The sequence below is a fragment of the Ailuropoda melanoleuca genome, chromosome 15 (assembly GCF_002007445.2).
Source record: "Ailuropoda melanoleuca isolate Jingjing chromosome 15, ASM200744v2, whole genome shotgun sequence".
Classification (NCBI taxonomy): domain Eukaryota; kingdom Metazoa; phylum Chordata; class Mammalia; order Carnivora; family Ursidae; genus Ailuropoda; species Ailuropoda melanoleuca.
This window is the reverse complement of record NC_048232.1, coordinates 40,901,380-40,925,310: the sequence shown is the minus strand read 5'-3', so window position 1 is coordinate 40,925,310 and position 23,931 is coordinate 40,901,380. Positions and strand designations below refer to the sequence as shown.

General features: G+C 38.9%; 1 protein-coding gene across 3 annotated transcripts in view; it reads right to left on the bottom strand.

Annotated features, from left to right (window-relative positions):
* Positions 1 to 23,931, bottom strand: part of MSRB3 (methionine sulfoxide reductase B3) — a 176,128-nt gene that overhangs the window by 8,218 nt on the left and 143,979 nt on the right. For all 3 annotated transcript variants that reach the window (XM_019800509.2, XM_011225976.3, XM_011225977.3), the window contains one exon: positions 2,674 to 2,771. In XM_019800509.2, the coding sequence (XP_019656068.2) occupies positions 2,674 to 2,771 (98 nt within the window). The remainder of the gene's footprint in view (positions 1 to 2,673; positions 2,772 to 23,931) is intronic.

The window sequence follows — 23,931 nt, the reverse complement described above, 5'->3', positions numbered from 1 at the left end:
GCTTTGGTGAGGTATTAACCACTCTCGCAAGGCAGACGCCCCCCCCCCTCTGCCCACAGGGAGAAGACTCCAGCAAACGCATCTTTCTCTAGTGCTGGAACCTGATTATTTTCCCCATGAAACTTACTATAGAGCATGTATTTTTACATATGCCTTAATAGAACAAATTTCCCTCCCTCTTCTCTTTAAATTTAAGACTTTTATTTAAGAAAGAGTTACATGCTTTCAAATAAGAAATAAAGGTGGTGGGGAAAGAAGCCAGAAGGGATAGGTCAGTGTTAGTTCTTTACGCAACCATTCAGAAAGGACCCAAAGTATAGTTAACAGTCACCGAGGCCTTTGAGCGAAGGGCTGAGAGCTGCGCCTGGTTTAGCTTAACATCTTTTATTAATGTGGCCCGATTTGGGCAACTTGTAGGTTTCATTTCTCTTTGGTCACTGTAGAATACCTTCATCTTCGTGATGGTCTTTTTTTGACTACTACTAATATTATCTCTGGTTGGCACGGAGAAAGGACCAAGTTTATGTTGTGAGTTTTAAGCATTAGTCACAGAGACATTAGAGAATAGGGCATTAAGGGAAGCGATTACCTTCTGCCTCACTTTTTCTGTGCCTTTTTTATTTGGTTCTCATGGGACTCATGTTTGAAAGGGGGTTCTGAACAAAAAGGAGGGTAGCAGTCATATAACAGCCCTAAGGCTGTTAAAACAAAAAGAAACTGTTAGTCTTAAAAGAGGTTTATTAAGTACTACGTACCTAAATTACATATTACTATGTTCCATCCTACCCAGTTACTTTTTTGTCGAATATTTTTCATAATTAGTTTTTGTGGCAGTTATAAAAATATCAATTAAAATTCAATTGAATTCAAACATGAATTAAATCGACTGCTGGAGATCATAGGATTCTTTGTTTTAACGTGACTCTTGATGGTCCATTTGTCTGTCTATCTAAGCACCCTAGGGCTCTGGAGCTCAGTGCCCAAGTTGGAGTCTCAGCTCTGCCGCTTAAATCGATGTAGATTTACACAAGTGTAATTGTCCTTATTGTGTCTCAGTTTTCTCAACTAAAAAATTAAGAAAAACGACAATTTCTAGCTCACAAGGTTATTGTGAGCATTAACCAGGGCAGCTTTTAAAAACTGCTGGCGTTGAGGCCTCACACAGGCCAACTAAACGAGAATCTCTGGGGGTGAGATCCAGGATCAGAGATTTCCACTATCTTGCTCAGAAATTCACATCTGAGGGGGCGCCTAGGTGGCACAGTCGCTAAGCGTCTGCCTTTGGCTCAGGGCGTGATCCGGGTGTTCTGGGATAGAGCCCCACATCAGGCTCCTCTGCTGGGAGCCTGCTTCTTCCTCTCCCACTCCCCCTGCTTGTGTTTCCTCTCTCGCTGTCTGTCTCTGTCAAATAAATAAATAAAATCTTTTAAAAAAAAAGAAAGAAAGAAAGAAATTCATATCTGAGCAACAAGAGTGGACTGAAAATATGACCTAGATAAAATACAAAGTCTGCTTTTCAAGGGAGAGAGAAGTGCTCAGGCTTAGAGGACAGAAAACTCCGCCAGCTTTATTTAAAAAAAAGAAAAAGAAAACACAAATTCATCAGATGGTTAGGTTCTAACCAATCTCCCTCCCTACTTGGTAGTAAATATGCCACCTACTCCCTAAAACTCTCGTGCCTGATGAAGGGGGTTAAAGGGCAAGTAGAAGAATGTTGAGGGAGGCCCACGTGGCAGTCACTTTGCTATTTCAGCTGCCTGATGGCGCCCCCTTTACCTCTGATATGTGCAACAGACATCCCCCAACAAACTACTCTGTCCTATCAATGAATTTCAGGGCCACACAACTCGGACTTTACACTGCACTTACGTAAAGCAGATTAGAACAGGACTACCTACTCTAGAATGGAATGTGCAGTTGCTCTCAGTTCTGTGTACAGAAGGGTCTGGCTATGTCTCTGAGTTTAAATACAAAAGACCCATAAGTTCAAGTCCCACATGACAAATTAACTATCTTTGCCTCCTCAACACGTGCTCATTTTCTCCCATAGAGCCAGCTCTACTTTGGTGAGAGCAGAGTGATAGGAACTAATTGGAGCATCCTTGGAAACGAAGATCTGTCCATATACTAGGAGAAGAAGAGAAGGCATTACCTCATCACGTAGGCTCACTCTGAGCTCATACAGCCTACCACTGAACCTCCTCTTCCCACTGCCCATTCTCCCACCTCCCGCCTCACACCCACCCAGGGAAAGCTGTCTCTGGGGTCTTGCCCACCTATGCTGGGGTCATTACAGCGGAACAACAGGTTTGCAGAACTGCAGGAAGAGGGGTATTCTCTAGACATCAGATTATACAAAGCCACATAACGAAATCTTCATATGCCCAAAGAATGGCCCATTCCCTGCTATATTCAATCAACTGAAGATGATTCTTCCTACCATTCTTTTTTTTTTTTAATAGTGTTGAAGCCGATGACTGGCATTCAATTGGACTTGCTGAACACCTGAAGACTGAGATATCGTTACTTTATAGAGACTTCACTGCACTCATCTGCCCCTTTGGTGATCAGTCACTTGGCTTTAGTTGCTATATTTAGCACAACCAGGAGTCCCGAAAGTGTTTGCAATGCAGAGGGAGCAGCATAGTGGGGTTTTGGGTGGGGTTAACTGACCTGAGAGCAGCTCGTTTCCACCCTGTGCATCCCGTAGGAAAAGTCGTCAGTAAACGTGATTGCATCAGAACTGATCACATCGTGGAATGAAGGCCAGCCTGGGGCAGAGCAGCACCAGAACAAAACAGACAGGAGAGAGAGACAGCCTTGGGTTAGATTACAATTCTGAGGAACTACTAAGCAGAGAATGAAAATCTTTAGTATATGAATCATGCTTGACTTCTTCAACCTGAGAAAAAAAAAAGGTCAAAAGCTGAAGGATAATATATTTCCTAAGAGTGCCACTCTTTTTTAAGAATAACTTTCTCCTCACATTCAGATCACAGTTGCATTGGGAGTTTATGTTTCAAGAAGCATTCTTAGACCATCCAGGAGTTTTCTAGGGCACCCCTGGATTTATAAAGCTCTCTCTTGCCATGTGGTCTTGTCTCTTATCTTCAGAGTCACTGGGCACTCACTATGAGTCTTAACAGTGTGACATTCTCCAAAACACAATCCGATTGTGGATTTTTTTTAAGATTTATTTATTTGAGAGAGAGAGAGAGGGCGAGCAGGGGGAGGGGCAGAGGAGAGAGACAGAAATCCTCAAACAGATTCCCTGTTGAGCACGGAGCCTGACACAGGGCTTGATCCCAGGACCCCGAGATCATGACCTGAGCCAAAACCAATAGTCGGACACTCAACCAACTGAGCCGCTTGGGTGCCCCCCCTTTTATAAAGATTTATTTATTTTTTAAAGGATTTATTCATTACAATTTTTCTGGCTGTTAACTTTTCAACTTTCCATGCCCCTTTAGGAAGCATGCTTTTTCCGTACTTAGTTTGTATGGTTAAAATATTAAAAAATGAATATTCCATAGTTTCCATCTTAATCTAATAATTTCTCAGGACAGGGCTATCTGGAAAGCAGCTTCTATCTACTTTATAGTAGATAGCTCACTTCCTAGAAGGAAGTCATAGGCCAGTGTTCTTCAGGCATCTCTAGGGAGCACCTTCTCTCAAATAGCATCTTGTTCCAATTTTCATTTATTTGAATGATTTTTTACATATGAACACACAGCTTTAAGAAACTCAACGATAAGGACCATGCGATTGTACAAATGTTTATGAGTGTACAGTCAGGTTTTATGTTCAGTACTTCTAGGCATGTTTTTACATGTTTTCAGAAAATTTGTTGGGAGTTACTGAGCTGAAGCCCAAAATGATGGAAGAGGTGTGATGTTGCCGAACTGCTGGTACAATTTTTTTTTCTTTCAGAAGCCAAATTTATTCCTGTAGAAAGGAGGAGGCCCTTTAAAAACATGGTGCTTTATGTTAATACACCAACTGAAAGAAAACAGAATGCAGACTTCAACAATATGATTTCCAGTTTCAAACAAAACAAATTAGCTCAGGCCAAGTTTTTATAAGAAACTCCCCCAAACCTCCCATCCCCCACTATGCAACAGTATAGCTTTCGCAGTTGGTGCTGGATTCAACACCCAGAGCTGAAACACTCTCCAATTCCTTGATTTGAGTTCAAGATTGCTGCAAATCACCAGGAAAACCTTAACTTTCTAGATATAAGATAACATTCCTCAAAAAACAGTCACGCCAAGACACACCAGTACTCTTAAGAAAACTTGTCTTTCCCTGTTTTCTAAATTCTAAAGACAATGTAAACATATTCTAGGCTATAATTATTGGTTTATGATGACTACTTGGCACATTTAGGTATTCTTCTTTGTTCAATGGCAGTAGTGCCAATGGCTAGAAAAGAGAGGGTTGAAGGTGATGTTTGAAGACGTTGAAAAATAATTTAGCTATGAAAAGAAAGAGAACATTCTATATTTAAATCTCCATGTTATAACTCATTCGCTTGCTGGTTATGGCAACTAATATGGAGGGACTTATTTGATTCAGTAGTAAACAGGTAAGCGTTAGGATTTATTTTTTTAATTTACCATAAAGCTTCCCTCCAACACATATACATTTTCCTATTTCTAGAATTTAAAATAGGTATGGAGAAATGTATATAAAATATATATATATATATATATATATATATATATATATATATATATCCCCCTCCCATGCTCCTTCTTCATGTTATATACACTCATCTTGTTCTACTTATCATACTGGATTTTTGATTTATTTGTTTTCAGGCTTTCCTCTCTGACTAGCTTATGAGCACTTCGAAGGCAGAGTCAGCATAAACAAGAAGACGGGATGGATATTTACGTTATGTCACAGAGTCCCACTGGAGACAGAAAATGTAATCATGTTGCTTTTTTACAGACTAGATTAAGAAAGTAGCGATGCTATTCTTTCACTGGAGTACCCAACTTGCTCCAACACCATAACGAAGCCTCTCTTGATAGGTAGAGTAAGCTTACTATTTACTCCGGATGGTAAATCCTTGAAGATCCTCTAGGTCACTAACCTTGCAGGAATTCTGTGGGGAGGAGAAGAGGGAGCAGAAGGATATGGTATGTGCCAATATTACACTGGCAGTCAGTGGCAGCAGCAAAGCTAGAATGCGTGAATTCTGACTTTAAGTCTAGGGTTCTCTCCTCACACTCCACCTTCTTCCTCAATGTGAGGCCAAGACATCATTCATTTCAATACTGTAACAGGAAGGAGACTGCAGGTTTTAAGAAGTATGTTTAGTGCCGGGTCTGGATTGGTTGGTGGTTACACCGTTGCACTTAGGAGCTTCTGAGTGGAAGCAAAGAATGAATGTATCCTAAACCATACTGATTCTCTCACTAACAACCACACTGTTGGAAGAGGAAGCCCAAGAGTAATGACATAAACAATGTAATCGACTTTGGGGCATGGATAATTTTTTATTCATTTATCTAAAATAGCCACAAATACTTAGAAGCTCACCTCAGGTAATAATATTGAGGAAACCTCAATTCTCTTTGGGGTTTCTTCGTTCTAATTCTTTCCTAGCAATTGTGAAGCATTGCCTATTAAAAATTTGGGGGACAGAAGAGAACTACTTTCAAATGAGCTATTAAACTATACAGCTATACATTTTGTCTCCATGAATTAAATATTTATAGAATTTTCCAGAAGACTATATTGAAGAGTAGATAAGGATGAGTGCAGTGACATGGAGTCAGGGTTCTCAAAAGATTTCAATGTTTCTGGGAAAACTGCTGACACTTGAATAATTTATTGGTTGTTTCCCATGGTGCTGGTTAAATATCAGAAGAGACACTAAAAAACCAACCAAACAAAAAAAGTCATCAAAACTCCCCAAAATTCACAGTGTCTCCCTGTGCAGTAGAACAAATGCAGTTTTCAAGGTGGAATATTTGATATCTCACCCAAAGCTTAATTAATGGAGACTGACTAGGGCAACCGTGTTGACGACTATAAGTAACCCCGTGTGATGGAACACATTTCAAAAGAGAATCATGGCCAACTTCAATAAGGTTAACACAGGAAAACATTGAATTCTTTCTCTAGGTCTCCCAGAAAACGTTGAAGGAGAATCCATCAGAAAACCAAGTCCTTATTGACAATCAAACTAAGAAGGACCTTCAACCAAGAATAAATTGTCTCATGGCAGAGAAGCCCCAAAGATGACAGCACTTTGAAAGCGGAATTCCCTCATCATGTGAAAGTATTTAAAGGAGGAACTCTTCACTGCTGCAAAAATCCTCAGAGGAAACCCTGCCCCCACTCCTAATAATAAGGAAAGTGCTTCAAAGGGTGATAGGCAAGACTGAAGCAATCTGGGTCTTGTTGAGAAAATTATCTTGAGCAAAAGGGGGAGGGGGATGTGTTTATGTCAGTTTTGACATTAAAGAAAGATCATCCATCCTCCTTTCTCTAGGATTTCCCTTTTGGTCTTCTCATCTAACAAAACATTATTTGTTTTGGATGCATTCCATCCACTTTTTAAAAGAACAGTCATTCGAAAACCTGGATAAACAGAGTTGGCTCACCCCACCCCCAATGCATCCCTTTGTTTCTATTTGATGAGCTCAGATTGGAGTGTATTATCGTTTTATTTCTTAAAATATAAACTGTACTTTTTAGATATTAGCTGGTTGTTATCGGGAATGTCTCGTATTCAATAAATAGATTCTCCTCTCAAATAATCCTCATCTCCAGACAGCGGATAAATCACGTAGCCCAGCCACGGCAGCCGCGTGGGGCTATTGGCAGTCCTGCTTCCGTGTGACCCGACGACCATCAGGCCACACTGATCTGCAGACGTCACTTGACGGTACTGGCATAATGGGCAGCAAATCCAGGAGATGTCCATTTATGTCTCAAATATCAGAGCAAGTGGTTCCGTTTGTTAATAGTAGATCTTGGCGCTTGCTATCGTCTACACTACGGTGGATTTTTTTTTTTTAAGATTGCAGTAGAAAGAATTATTCTTTCCCACTCAGAATGGGGCTCACTGGGGCGCCTGGGTGGCACAGCGGTTAAGCGTCTGCCTTCAGCTCAGGGCGTGATCCCGGCGTTATGGGATCGAGCCCCACATCAGGCTCCTCTGCGGTGAGCCTGCTTCTTCCTCTCCCACTCCCCCTGCTTGTTCCCTCTCTCGCTGGCTGTCTCTATCTCTGTCAAATAAATAAATAAAATCTTTAAAAAAAAAAAAAAAGAATGGGGCTCACTGAACTGCTCAGTCTCCTCGAACTCGTCACTGAACGGTGACACACCTTTCCACAGGTGGCGTTCTGCTGACAAACTTTAAATGTTTCACTCCAACTGCCTCCTGAGAAAAACTTGCTCATCTCTCTATCCCAACGTTTACCTCCTTCCTTTCAAAAATCTTTGAAACAAGTTCTTAAAACTAGCAACAGGTTATAAACAAGTTGAAGCCAATCCCATCTGTACCATGTCTAGAAAACGCGGCCCTTCTTCCCCTACTCTTAATTTAACAAGGATTTGCTAAACAGCTGCCACGTTCCCTGGATTGGCCCCCAGCCCCCAAATAAAAAGGAGAAACCTCAGTAAGTTAGCTACATGACCCATCAGTAGAGCGCAGCAGAAAACACCCATGCCCGAGAAGTCATTACATTGAAATGCAATTACAAATATTTTATTAGCTTCAAATGCAAAATCGGTTTGAGCACAATAAATCCCAGTTGGGCTTGGGTGACGGTTTAATAATGAGAAATACTTGCACGTGGCTTCAGTGAGACACGCTGGACACTTACAGACCTGTGGTTTTCTGTATGTACCAATTCTCACAGCTCTGTGATTCTAGGACCGTATTTCAGAATTTGCAGCGTTTAGTATCTCTGAAGCCAGAACCGTTAACCTCACTGATCACTACTTACCTTGTTAGCTACCTCAACCAAATAATACAACGCTTTATGAAGACGCCCTGCTGACCAGAATTGTCTGAAGTTTAGAGCTGATTCTTACCTAGTTATTCGCTGCAATTGACACTTCAAGCGTTAGCTTTTTCTCATTTTTAAAAGGATGATACTCTATTCCCCCCAAAGACCCAAAAGTTTAAATATTAATCAACCGAATATATGCATGTAGTAGAAAATCAAAAAGTGCAAGATGACCCACAGTGAAATGTTCCCTTTCAGTACTTCCCACCCCTGCAAACACCCACGTTTACCAGGTTGTAGCTTTAATTCTAAAACATATGCTTAGGCTGCTACCTCTTGATCCCTTCATTTTAAGTCTGTGCTGCCCAGTACAGCAGCTACAGGCCATGTGCTGCAATTTAAATCTAAATTAATTAAAATTAAATAGAACTTCACTTCTTCAGTCCTATTAGCCACATTTCAAGTTCTCAACAATTACTTGTAGTGAATGGCTACTATACTGGACAACACAGGCCCAGACAGAGAATATTTCCAACATCATTTCCACAGATAGAGAAATTCCCACCATTGGGCAGTGCTGTCCTGTCATCACAAATTGATCCCCTCCCATCAACGATGAAGACTAAGCCTTCAGACTTCTACTCATCTCCCTCCCCTTCCCCCTCGCAATTTTTGATAGTTATATTATTTTTAATTCTTTTAAAACTTTGTTTGGTACTATCTGCCTCTTGAACTGGAACATAAGTTCAATAGGAGCAGAGAGTTTGTCAGCTTTGTCCACCAGTGTATTGTCGGTCACGTGAAACAGGTGCCTGCAACGTTAGAGGTGGTGCAGAGACTGTCTCATCGGTGAACAGACGAATGCATGACTATCCTACAGCTTAACGTCACTGGGCTCTTCAGGCTGTAAGACAGGCTTGGCACCCGATCATCCTTCTACCTACTCTTCACCCCATTCCAACGCCCAGCCTTAATGAAGTCTTCTATGCTTTTCCACAGGTTGATTCTAAGAGCCGAAACTAGTAAATGACATTAGTATTATTATAGCTACATACATGTTGCTTACTGCACAGTTAGAGTGCTGGGGTTCTATCTCCTTCTCCAACGGTCCAACTGACATAACCCCAGGCTGCCTAGTCAAACAGATTTTCCTTCTTTTATACTGCATCACTCTAAAAAGGCAGGCCACATTTTATTTTATTTTTGTTTGGACCATGACTTTCTTACACAATTGTACAAATTTGCTCTATAATTCAACATTTTAATTTTTGAATTTTAATTACAAATATTTCAACCATACATAAAGATATGTAGAATACATAGGCATCCATGTTCATGTTTTAACAGATACTAACTACCCAAGTTTAAAAGATAATATTTTTTCTGTATTTGCTTCAGATCTTTCTCTTTTTCTAACAAGATAAAATGTTACAATTGCAGCCAAATCTGCCTCCAGCCTTCTCCCTTACGCCTACGCTTCCTGGTGCCTCAGAGATAATCATTTACTTACCCTTCCCACACTTCTTTTGATTCATTTTCTACATATGTCTATATCCATAAACAATATCTAATGTTTTAAATTAAAAATTCACATGAAGGACACTGCATCCTAGGTATCCTCTGGCAACCTATATTTTTTTCACGTTATTCCTGGTCTCTAGACTTTTTTGGTCTTTTTTACGGCAGCATCTTTTTATTTTATAAATGAAATATTTCAAATATGTCTAAGAATATGAACCAGAGAGTTGTTGTACTTTGGTTTTTCTATTATTCTCTAAAATGCCTCTGCTGCCTCTGGCACAACTGTTCTCTTTTTCTTGGTTTTTGTCTTCCACGCTCTTGGTTCGCTTCAACCATTTCTGTTCAAGGATGGAGGTCTGGGGCAGCAGACGGGGGGGTTGGGGGGGCTTCCTCTGCCATCAGGTACAGCGCGGGTTTGCGCCTCACTAGGTCTCAGCTCCGAGCAGAGACGCTGACGGGGAGCTCTGGGACACTGTCACCACCTGCTTCAGGACAAAGGTTTGTCCCAGGGCTTCCTGAATACCTGCCTGGGCAGGGGCTCACTCTGCAGCACAGCCCCTCACTGGCAGCCCCAATTCTCCCCGACAGGCTGTTTAATGTCTTTCTAGAGCCGTCTTCCAGACTTTTTCCCCTGTGGGTAACTGATGATCTGTCATTCTAAATATGAAAGTGAGGACTCTGCAAGACTGGTCTAGCTGTTCTTTCAGTTAAACACCTTGTTGTCAACCCCCCATTTTGCTCTTGACAATGCTGCACTCTGAGCCCTTGCATAATTCTGCTGGGCATCTTGGCAACAACTCCTGTACGTCCTTTGGGCTGACGCTTTCTTTAATCGGTCATACCCAGTAATGCATTGCCAGCCATTTTTTCTTGGAAAAATTGGCTAAAATTTCTGGTCTGCTCAACACCCCCTCCCCCACTCCAATTTTCTTTGCAGTGGGGTTCTTCTTCTCTTCTGCCGCCTCCTCCTCTTTCTTCTTCTTTTCCTTACTCTCGCTTTAAAGAATTCTTTTGGGAGAGAGGGAAACAAACATGTACGCTCAGTCTATCATCTTGAACAAGAAGCCGAGATTTCTTTTTAATAAACTGCAGATTTTAGTCTCTTGATCTAATATTTTATGAGAAGAAGAAACGGATTTCAGGCATCATAATTTTTCTACTAACCACAATTATATTATTTTTTGCCTTACTGATAAGACCCAAAATCAATGTAAGGTTTAGGAGCTTTAAATGGCTCAGATTTGACTCTATCTAAAAAGTGATTCTGGGCTAACTGCATGAGAGTATGACATCTGTAAAGATCCCTGACTTAGAACCGCGGCAGGCCAGAGTAGCCTCCTCCCAGAACTGGGTCAGTGGAAAAAACCTCAAAGACCTCTTTTCTTTTCTCTTTTAAAACTTTTATTTATTTATTTGAGAGAGAGAAAGAGAAAGATCACAGGCAGGGGGACAAGGTAGAGGGAGAAGCAGACTTCCCGCTGAGCAGTGAGCCTGATGCAGGACTCGATCCCAGGACCCTGGTATCATGACCTGAGCCAAAGGCAGATGCTTAACCAACTGAGCCACCCAGGTGCCCCATAGACCACTTTCTTTTTTTTTTTTTTAATTTTATTTATTTATTTGACAGAAAGAGACAGTGAGAGAGGGAACACAAGCAAGGGGAGTGGGAGAGGGAGAAGCAGGCCTCCCGCCAAGCAGGGAGCCCAATGCAGGGCTCGATCCCAGGACCCTGGGATCATGACCTGAGCCGAAGACAGACGCTTAACAGCTGAGCCACCCAGGCACCCCCATAGACCACTTTTCAACTCTATATTGGATTATTTGTTATGGTGTGAGAATGCACTATATTTCTGTCCTCCTGCCACTGCAAATATAAGGACAAGTATCCCCTTATATGCTGATGACACAATTTCATTACTGCAAACAAGCAGTAAGTCTCGAGAGGCAAACTATTCTAGTCAAGAAAATGGTTTAACAGTGATTATGATTAAAAGAAACCATTGGTTTTGTCAAACACTCTCCCATGCTTCATTCAGCTTTATTAAGAAGTACCTCAAATAAAAATAATACTTAAAAGTATTTATCTTGAAAAGCAGGAGTTTTTAAAAAAAAAGAAAAGAAAAGAAAAGCAGGGAGTTTGGAATACATAAAAAATAGCCTAGATCTATAGACTCTGAAAATTCATGAAGATAAAAAAATGCTAAAGTGCAATATACTATTCAAGCATTAATTTTATTTTGGTTACTAATTACCTTGCTTTTTCGTCTTGTCAAGTAACCCCCATAGATTTAAGTGGCAGTGGCATTTTGAATGCCAGGGACATGTTGAATGGCATGATGACTGGGGGCCACCTGAAGCAGACTATTAACATGATCAGATTGGTGCTTTAGGAAGATGGTTCTGGAAGCAGGCAAGAGGGTGGGGGGATAAGAGGATGAGAACAGGCACATCAGATGGAAGACTGCATGTGGAAGCAGAAGAGATGAAGCTCTGAAATGAAGGCATTTGCAACGGAGCTGGAGGGCAGCGGAGAGATTAGAGAGAGATTAAGCAGTCAAAACTCACTGACTGTGGTGGTACCTGGTGGGGAGTGAAGAAGAAGGGTAGGGTCGAATTGCTACGAGGTTTCCAGCATGTACCACTAGCTGGATCATGCTAGTTATACATGTTTTTCAGGAAAAATAATAAAATCGGGTTAGTGTGGAACTCTCTAGGAGCAGAGGGATGTGTGGGCTCAGAAGTGAGACCCCGGCTAAAAATACAGATGTAAAAGTCATCAGAGCATGGAAAACAGCAAGGTTATGGATGAGGATCTGTAGAAGGCAAATACAAGGGGAGTGGAGAACCAGACAGCTATTTAAAAGATGAGCTGAGGAATAAGAGTCAGTGAAGGATAGACCGGTGGTGGGTAGTAAGGAGGGCACGTATTGCATGGTGCACTGGGCGTTATACGCAACTAATGAATCATGGAACTTTACATCAAAAACCAGGGATGTACTGTATGGTGACTAACATAATATAATAAAAAATATTATTTAAAAAAAAAGATTCAGTGAAGGAAAATAAAAAGAGAGCATTTCAAGAAATAGGAGGACGACTAGGGAACCGGGACAGAGTCAGATAATGGAAAAGTGCTTAAGGCTGGAGGACAGTCCCCAGTGACATAATCTACAGAAAGGACAAGTCAAATAAGATCGGAGAGGAGACTGCTGAATTCAACAGATGGGCAGCCTGGTGGACTTTAGGAAGAGCCATTTCAGCGCAATGGACAGAAGCCCAACTCTTGTCGGGCTGAAAGGCATTCGCGAAGAGCAAATAAAGACTGCTCTTTCCCAAGCCTGGCAGGGAAGGAGCAGGTTGGCAACTCGTAGCAGAGCATAATATTTACGCGAACATACAAGGATACTGGGGGTCCCTCCCAACGATTCCACCATTCTCTGCTTTCCAAAGTGTTTAAAATTTTACAGCACTTTCTAACGGAACTTTCACAATAAAATGAGTAATACGAAAATTTGTAGACATGCTTAAAATATTAAGCATTGCTCAAATGCTCCTTGGGATATTGAACAGAAGCTATATTTGAAGAAAGACTAAAATAAAATTCCATCCCTAGAGTCTTTTTTATCTTTAGTTTATTTTTTTTAAAGATTTTATTTATTTGACAGAGATAGAGACAGCCAGCGAGAGAGGGAACACAAGCAGGGGGAGTGGGAGAGGAAGAAGCAGGCTCCCAGCAGAGGAGCCTGATGTGGGGCTCGATCCCAGAACGCCAGGCTCACACCCTGAGCCAAAGGCAGATGCTTAACCGCTGCGCCACCCAGGCGCCCCATCTTTAGTTTATTTTTAAGCTGTTCATTGCTGTTGTTCCCACTGTCCCTTAATCTACCAAACTGAGAGTCACGCGTGTCATATTTTAAATGGCCGTGGTAATCTGTTCCGCCTTTTGGCACAAAGGAGGTGCTCAATAAATATGATTAAACAAACAAATCCAGAGCTTTAACTCTAGGTCAAGTTCCCCTGTCACACATGCTCACAGCACCCACTATTTTCTCTTCAAAGCATGTCTCACAGTTTGTAATTACTTATTTATCGGGGTAATTTTTGATTAATGTCCGCTTCTTTCCCTAAGCTCCATGAGACCGTGATTGCTTTGTTTACTCCTACAGCTTCAACACCTCACTGATAAAAATATTGGTTCAATGAATTAATCAATGAAGAATATATCATATTTCACTATTTAACAACAGAACTAGACTACATTAAAAGATTATCACTTAGGTTAGATATGCCAATCACCAGACCAATCCATGAAATCTTAAGAAGATAGGCAAAGAATCTCTACTATTTTGCTCTAGGCAATTTTTTACAAATATCAAATTTAATATAAAGTTTCTTCTCCTGCCTATCAAAAACAGTGCATTTCTTCGCACTGATTATTGTAATTTCTTCTGTACAAACCACGTCGTCCCGTGACCCATAATCATCTCAGACATTTGAATCTACCAAAGGACGGTATGACTAGAGACTGTCAAGAACACTGAGGTGTCCTTCGGGCAGTGTGAACATCTGGTATCTATTCTCTTTGGAGATTAATAATGCAGCTGTGCTGCAGTGGGCCTTACTAACTCCTTCGAGCCCTGCACAGCATTTTTAAATGGTTCCAAACACACAAGATCTCTAATTGGTATGGATTTCATCCACAGTTTTCTTACGATCGCAAAATATCTCAGAAGCTCCTAGGCAGGAATTGACGGAGGCATGCGTCCCTGTTTCCCTTTGAGAAGGCAGCTATTAATAATTTTTTCTTCAGGTTCAATAAAATTACTGAACTCAAACCATTTCAACCAAAAAATTGAGGAAGGGGACTTTATTTTCCCTGGCCTGAACGCTGTCTCTTGCTACTTTAAATCAGAGTTAATGTTTTAAAAAGTATATCTTACCCATAAGTCAGTTGTAGACTTTGAGCAACAAAGGCTCTGAGCAACATCACATGTAACGACCTGACCTTTGGCTATAATTTCTAAGTGCCATTAAAAAATGTCTCTCAAACTGGTTTTAAATTTAGTGTTGACCTAGTAACCTTGATCCAAAAACATTCAACTTTAGATGATTATTTTATTTTGCTTCCAAAAGCTCTTCAGTCCAGTGAGGCATCCATTAGGAAGCTTCACAGAGAGCTGAGTTTGCTCAGAATTTATTAGCTACATCGACCAGGAAGATGGTGATTTGGGTTGCTTGCCGAGTGAAGATTATTTACTGTGCTTAACTGACCTTAGGAATACCAGGAGGGAAATTCAAAAAAATACAGATTCTATTCTCAGCGACATGCAATCCCGACCAACAGTGAAATAATGTTCCATTCAACTGCAGTCCTGAATTAGGTCTATTCACCACATAGCATCATTGGGGACTGTGAAACTATTACTCACATTCTTTAGCTGGGTACCTATCAAAAATTTTAAATTATTTCTCTTTTAAATATACGGGCCTGACAAAAATGTAAGATTACTTCTTCTGAGGGAGTTAAGTGTTAAAATTCCTTAACTTATCTAATTTTCCTCCTGATGTTTTTCTCTGACTGAAATCTCTCTAAATTTCTGAAGAGACTTTAGATTGTTATTCCATTATATACCTTTAAATGCTACAATCTGAATAAAACGCTTCCTTATGTTCATAAACATATGATCCTTCACTGGTCTGTATCACCTTTTTATGATGCATTCAAAACTTAGTTCGCCCATCACAATTTAAATTTCTGACAACCCATCTTGAAAAAATATTTTGAAACACAACAGATTGCTCAGAAAAGCTTTTAAACACAAATATTTTAGGGGCGCCTGGGTGGCACAGCGGTTAAGCGTCTGCCTTTGGCTCAGAGCGTGATCCCGGCATTATGGGATCGAGCCCCACGTCAGGCTCCTCAGCTGTGAGCCTGCTTCTTCCTCTCCCACTCCCCCTGCTTGTGTTCCCTCTCTCGCTGGCTGTCTCTATCTCTGTCGAATAAATAAATAAAATCTTTAAAAAATAAAAAAAATAAAAAAATAAATAAACACAAATATTTTAGAACGTTTTGCTCTTGTAGCAGACACATGGCAAAGTTGAAGCAATTTATTAAACACTGTACATTCTGTAACATATTAAAATTTTTTAATAAATTACATCAAAAAGGCATGAAGCAAACTACATCAAACCAAGGCATACTCTGGTAATTATTTGTTCTTTTTACAGTCCTTTAGGAAAATCTTTTGCTGATACTCAATCCCCATTACTCTGCCCTTCTTTATCATGTATTTAATCACATTCTAATACACTATAATTTATTGTTTCTAAATTTTTCTGTTTATTGTCTGTATTCCCCCAACCAGAATATAAGCTCCACGTGGGCAGAGATTGTTCTTTTGTTCCTGATGCATTCAAAGCTCCCAGAAGGGTGCCTAGCATTTGATAAATTTTGGTTGAATGAATTTTCTATATTCATTCTTGTTACTCTGGAAATCTGTGATTTAAAAATAATCCTTGCTTTCATTTTAAAATACATAGTCACCAAAGACTTTGTTATAGAATTATTTATAGAATCTCTAGGTCATTTGCTAAGATTTATTGAAGCTTGGCACCTGGCTGACGGTCTTCTCTCTACCCATAATTCCTACCTATATTCTAAGGACATTTTAAGGTGAACCACTTAATACCCCTCATATCAACAGCTCTTTGAGGTGAAACTAAACCATTCTATGGAGCCAAGCTCCTGTATCAGGCAAGACCCATGGGTGTAAGTGGCCTTTGCAATTCAAAAGTTTCAATGGCTTCGATCTGACCCCTGACAAGTTTAATGAATTAAAAATTAGATGTCATCACACGAAGAAAGTTGAACTTCAGATGGATGAAATTGGCTAAAGTAGGATGGTAGCACGCACATATTTTAATTTGGCCCTAAACAACCGTGACAGAAAACAAATGAGTCAAATTCCGTAAAGGTCTAAGCATACCCACAGCATATACCATGGCCTACAGGTTGACCTATCGTTCTGTTAGTTGTGCGGTAACATTCAAGTCTTAGTCCTCCAAACCACTGGTAAATGAAGCAAGCTGCAGGTACAAGACTTAGCTACTTAGTACTGACTAGGCACTAAATAAATGTTTGTTGAATAAGTGAACCAAATTGGGGCTGAAGAAAGTATTAACAAAAATTGTGAAAATGGTATCACAATAAATCAATGTCTCTGTTTCAGACATTTTTGACAAAGATCACCTCTCAAGTATTTATTATTCCTTCATCACTACCGACCAGAGTACAGCGTTCGATGGATTACTATTTCTTGGTAATATGTCATGGACACCTATGCAATTTCTTTGATCTTTTCTAGTTTGGAGAGCATAAGATTGTGGAAGGCATGGTCAGCATCCACAAACGTGAAGTACCCTAGCACTGTTGTAGCGTTATGTAGTCTCCTTTTATCTAGATATTTGGCCTCCTTTTAGTTTAACAAAAAAAATTTTTAAGTCTCAATCATGTATTATAAAAATGATGGTGTTAAAAGTGAAGTGAAAATTAATTTTTAGTTATATTTCCCATATTAGAAAACTCCCTTAGGAGAAATCCCTTAGAGGGAATTTTGCCAAGGTCTCGTGCTACATAAAAGACTTTAAAAATCATGTACTTTGACTTAAGGTGTAGATCGAGAGCCAATATAATAGCTCTTTGATCTTTAACAGTTTTTGTTTTTTATTTTTGTGCATTTTTATTTGTAATGTCTCTCCCACACAAATAATTTTTACCTCCCATTTGCTCTCAACTCTCATTTGTTCGGTTCCAGGTATTGCCCTGAGTTTCTGGCTTGCAAGATATCTTAATTACTCTTTTAATGCCTTGTTGCTTAACTGCTATTGCTATTTAAAAATGTCATACACACATGTATTAACCATATGCAAATTTATAAATGTGCATATATCATGTATACTTTAAGTGCAACTTTTTCCCCTACTTTCTTGGCCCTTTTCCACATTTTTCAGGAAACCTTATGTTAACAACTTAATAAGGATTCTACCACATTTTTGTCCATGCTCTTATATAAAATCATAGGTATCCACACACACATAAATGTAAATGTTCTCGTAGCTGCGTAAAATTCCACTGTGCAACCATCCCCCACTGACAAGAATGACTTTGTTCCCAATTGTTTTCCTCTATGAAACATACTGCTGTAACAACCTTGTACATATGCCCCTATCTCTGGTAGAACCTTTCTTCCTATGGGATAGATTCTTAGGAATAGGATTGCTAGGCCAAAGGGTGAATGTATTTTTACGTTTAATAAATATTTCTAATGGCTTTCCCAAACAAATGCAATTGAATACCCTTTTCTCCATACCCTCTGTCAATAACAGGTGTTGCAGCTTTTAAAAACTTCCAGTAAATTATTGCCAGTAGTTCATTTCAGCAAAACTTGTATTTCATTGACTATCTGTAAGATAGCCAACTTTTAATATTTGTTGGCTATTTGCTTTTCTGGGACTTGCATCCTTATATTCTTTGCTCTTTTTTCTATTGGGTTATTTATTGTTGTTATTTTTCTTTAAATTGGTAACAGTTCCTTGTATATTACAGATGTTAATTAATGCCCTTTACATTGTAATTATCCTTTTATATCTGTTGTTTCTGTATTGACTTTATGATTTTTTAGTCCCTTTCTTTTGCACTTTCTGGGCTCCTGGCCTTGGTTATTAAGAGTTCCCTGCCTCTGGACTACACACGTGGTTTTCTATATTTTGTGCAGGATTTTTGTCTTATTTTGCATTAGGTCTCAATTCATCTGGAATTTCTTTCAGTATATGAAATAATATTTCAATTTTATTCCCTCCCAAATGGAAGAGCAGCTGGGCCATCAACAATATTTAAATTGTCCATTCTTGACTGAATTGAAATACTACATTTAACTGATATTTATTTATATACTCTGTAGTTTGCTCCACTGATGGATGTACTTCTCTATTTCTATACAAATATAATTTTATTATTGTGGCTTCGTAGCATGTTCTTATATCAGGACAGAAAATATCTACTTACTGGTTTTCTTTTTCATAAATATTTCTGCTTGGGTTTTTTTTTTCCCCCTAAAATGGGTTCATTATAAGTTAATTTTTTTTTGATCTTTCAAAGAATCATTTTTGAGTTCGCTGTTTCTTTCCACAATTGTTTAATGTTTTCTATTTCATTAACTTGAGCTTTCATCTTTATTCCATCTCCCTAGTTTTTATTGTTCCTTTTATAAAGTTCCTTTATTTTTCATCTTTTTTTCCCTTTAATAATGAAGGTATTCAAGGCTATAAATTTTCTTCTTCTAAATATAATGTTCACTGTATCCCATAGAGTTAGATATTTACTGCTAATTTCATTGGATTATTATAAAAATATGGCCTATAAAAATCTCTGCTTTTAAAATTTATTAATATTTTCTTTGTGGCCAAGTAAATGATCTACTTTTTAATGTTCCATGAAAACACAAAATTACATTTTTTATTTGAGGAATATTTTTTTAAAGATTTTATTTATTTATTTGAAAGAAAGCAAGATAGAGAACATGAGCAGGGGGGAGGGGCAGAGGGAGCAGGAGAAGCAGACTCCCCGCTGAGCAGGGAGCCCAATACAGACTCCATCCCAGGGTCCTGGGATCATGCATGACCTGAGCTAAAGGCAGATGCTTAACTGACTGAGCCACCCAGGCACACCTCTTTGAGAGATTTTTTACATTTGAAAGATATTTTATATATCTACTAAATCAAGTTTATTGATTGTGTTATTTGGTTATTCTATCTCCTTACTTAGTTTTGACTACTCATATGCCTCAGTCTGAAGAGACATAGTGAAGTTATCCATGATAGCTCTGTATTTTAAAATTTTCTTTCAAAGATTCTGATTCATACATTTAGTTGTTATGTTATTTTATACCTACAGGCTTATGATTGCTCTATATTCTTCATGAATAATGCCTTTTTATTATCACATAATTTGCCTTTTCATCCTTTTGTGTTTTGCTTAAATTCTACTTCATCTGATGGCCATTTCTCCTTTCCTTTTTGTTTACTTTGGCCTAATGTCTTTTTTGACAATCCCTTTTATTTTCAAGATTCCTTTATACTTTGTTTTTGTAAGCAGCAAATAGCTAGATTTGAACTCGATTTCTGATTAATTCTGTCTTTTAATAGGAGAATCAGTTTGTGGATATTGAACAACTCACAATTACAATATGATTTCACTCATGTGGACTTTAAGACACAAAACAGAGGACCACAGGAAAAGTGAAGGAAAAATAAAATAAGATGAAATCAGAGAGGGAGACAAACCATAAGAGACTCTTAACTCTAGGGAACAAACTGAAGTTTGCTGGAGGGGTGGTGGGTGAGAGGATAGGGTAACTGGGTGATGGGCATTAAGGAGGGCAGCGATGGAATGAGCACTGGGTGTTGTATGCAACTGATGACTCACTGAACTCTACCTCTGAAACTAATACTACACTATGTTAATTCATTGAATTTAAATGAAATTAAATTAAATTTTAAAAAAACAACTCATATACCTATCTTCCTTTCATCTCACTTTGTACTTATTATTCATTTTTTGTTGCGTTTTTCCCCTTGTTTCTGCTGTTTGGACGCATTCGTATGCATTCCATTTTCCCCCCTTATTACATCACTTTCCCTTTTTCTAAACTCACAAACCCTGAATTATCTACAAAACATTACATACGGGATACAATTTCCTCCATAAAGACCCATTGTTCCAAATCAAGATGCTATATCCTCCCTTTCCTACTTCCCCTTCCTCCCACCCATGTGAGATAAAGCCTTTAGAAAATTTCATTTTCCTCCTCTCTGCCTTCCTCTCCCCATCTATATGCATTTATCTTGCCATCTTCCAGATTCCAGGGTTGCAAATGAGAAATCTAATACTAACCTGACACTTCTATTGTGAATTTAGAAGCTTATACAATTTTCCCTTTATCCTTGAAGTGCAAGAATGTCATCAGGCTAGGCTTTAGGTGCCTCCGCTTTCTTATTAATCCTACATAGAATGTGGTGAGCCTGTTCAAGCTGCAGGTGATGGGGTTCAGGCATGTTACCCCAAAATACGGTGGCTTGACATATGGAATATTTTAAGCTAAAGGAATTTGAGAAATGGCATGACCTTTCCCTGAAGCAGGTCATAAAACCTTCACGTGAGAGGTGCTATTCCTAAACCTGGAAAAAAGGAACATCCTTATCTCCAAGACTCAGAAAGGACTGAAAAGAAATTTGAACGAACAGGCCTTGCTATTTCCCCCAATTTACAATACTTGGCTCATATCCTTTTTTATTCTATCACATTTTTTCATGAGTCTCCACTCTTCATCAAACCTAGCAGGAAACACTCAGGTTTAACCACTTCTTTGGGTCTTCATCTCCTTAGGAAGGCTTTTGTGTCATGTAAAACATATTAAACAAATTTGTTTGCTTCTCTCTTAATCTGTCTTTTGTTACAGCAACCCCAGTTGAGAGCTTAAAAGGGGAGAGGAAAAATATATTTTTCTTCCCCTACACAGACTTGAGTCTTTCTTTAGACTAGAAAAAAAATTTTTTTAACATCTATTATTTATATGTTAAGCCTTCCAGAGCTATTTTGCAAATCTCTTCATTTTTCATTCATGATACAGACCTCTGTGTTTTTACTACATGCTTTCAGAAATTTCTTTCAACTGGGGTGTCAGCAGTGGCCTCCTTCAATTCACTTACTCAATTGTTTAGTTGCAAAATCATGATATTTTCACATCTCCACTTCTTGGAGAGGCCAGACATGAAGTCCTTTAATTGTATCAGATACTATATTTCAGCTGCAAGAAAGAGATGATGCAAATAAAAGTGGCTTAAAAATTAAGAAAATTACTAACTCAGGTAACAAAGCATCTATATTTATGTGGTTCCCTGTTGGTCCAGTAAATGGCACAACTACCTCATAAAGGCCAATGCATTTTCCTTTGTCCTCCTCACCATGTCAGTGATGCCTCCCCTCATGGTCACACAATGGCTACAGCAATTCCAGACACTGCAGGCAGACAGGACAACATCAGTGAAAATGGAAACATTGCAACTAGCGTGTCTCTTTTTATTAGGGAGGAGAACTTTTACCAGAAACCTCCAATTAGATGTTCCCTGGGATGCAACTGACCAGGAATGGGGCATCTGTCCAAGCTGAAACTAATCACTGACAAGGGGAATGTAACTTTATGATTAGCTTAGGTCAATTATTATTCACCTAGGGAGGGAGTTACTCTGCCCTGAATAGAAAAGGATGAATATAATTACATGAAGCAACCAGTGCCATCACAGTTGGCTTTGTTTATTTCGTTTGTTTTGGTTTAGCTAGAAGTTCTAATTCATCAGATATATGACTACTTGTTTTGATTAATCCTGTCCGAACGCTGGCTTCCCTTCGATGAGTTGTTATTTTTCTCTGTTGGCTCATTTGGTTCAGGACTCATCATTAATGTAATCCAAAAGCTGGTAGTCCTGCAGACATTGGAAATGCAGACACTGATGAGCTGCCAGATATTGCCAAGGACATGAGTAAGAGTAAGAGACAGCCTCCTTGTATCCAAGTTTCCTGGGAAGGACAGACTCAGCCTAGATACTTAGTTTCTTCTTAGCCTCTTGGGAGCAAGAAGGCCAGGTACATTTATGAGTGGCTATGTTAATCTTTCTCCTGGAGTCCATGAATGTCAAAATCTTGCAATGATCTGCCACATTAAAAATCTCACCATCGTGCTCTATGACGCTGCTTTCTGGCCCCTCAGTACCTAAGGTCAAAAGCTTTACCCAAGTTGTCTCTGCCAAGATTCCCATCCTACGTAGCTCATGAGATTCAGAGAGACTAGCATGGGGAGTATAAGGGTAGTGAGCCATATGCAAGTCCATCTTCAATGAACATTATTGTTATCATTTGTCAGATGCTGAGCTAGCTGGTTTACATTCTTTGTCTTACATACACCTCACAGCAACCCTATTCATCCCCATTTTACAGGTGGAGAGACTAAGGTTTAGAGATTATCGTGTATCTTTCACAAGGTCACTTTCCTGTGCACTATAGAGTGGTGAAGTTTGCATGTGAACCGGGATTGTCTCCAAGTTTTTGCTCTTAGACACTACAGCAAACCATCTCTGTGGCAGCTCAGAGAGCTGTCAGGTTGAGACAGTGTATGACAGAATATAACTAGTGATGAAAGAAATAAAATAGAGTAAGAAGCTACAAACATTTCCTGAAAGCCAAAAAGCCCACATTCTATCAGATAGTTAATGATTTTTATAAGTTTCCTTTTCAATAAGTAATANCCACAAAAAAAAAAAAAAAAAAAAAAAACCTTCAGAAATGATGAAATGATGATGTAATGCCCAAAGCAGGGGTTCTTAAATGTTTTTTTGTTCTATGTGCTTTTTGGAAATCTGGTGAAGCTTATGGACTCCACAGGATAATGTTTTTAAATGAATGAAAGGAAATACATGGCATTACAAAGAAAAAAACAATCATTCATGTTATCAAAATACTGAAAGAAAAACCCCACAAATTTGTGACATAGTAATAAATGCACTTTTTTATTAACAAGCTCTAATGGTGGCTCTAATAATTGCCATAATTTTGAAGAGGTTATGAGTATAAATGTTATTTTAAGATATATCTGTGACAACTGTAATATGATATGAAAATATCTATGATTTCCGTTGGTGATAAAAAGTCACAAATACTACTTTAAGTTGTTTTTTACATTCACAATTGAAAGAAATTGTAGTTAGTTAAAACGAATTTGGATTTCTTTTTCATCCAACTTCATGGATCCTCCAAATTCAATACAAAGCCCCAATTTAAAGATTCCTGATCTAAAGCCTATGCCTAAATAGTTCATGGACACTATTTTGAAACTTCTCAGTCTTCCCTGGCTTTCCTATCATGACTTTTCCTAGAATACAACCATTTTTTACTACTCAACGTTTCTAAAAGATGTATTAAGTGGAAAAGCATGGAATTTAAAGTTTAACTTACACACACACAGACACACGCATGTACAACTAGGTTCAAATCTTAGCTCTCCAATTTGCTATCTATGAAATCTCTGACAAGTAATACAACCTCACTGAGCCTCTGTTTCTTCTTCTGTAATTTGAAATTTAAAAAAAAAACTACTTCCTGAGATTATTCGGGATTATTGAAAAATGAATGAAATATCTGGACCCTCTCCAGAGCAATATTAATCCAAATATATATACCAAAACTTCAGGAGTTCACCGACCTTGGGTTACTAAGCCTTCTGATTTATCTTTTACTGTGACCTGGATAAATTCCTTTCTAATTAGAAATGAATGTCAAGACCTTTACCTTCCAGAGAAGGAGGAATGTTGCCTAGAAGTCCATCAACAA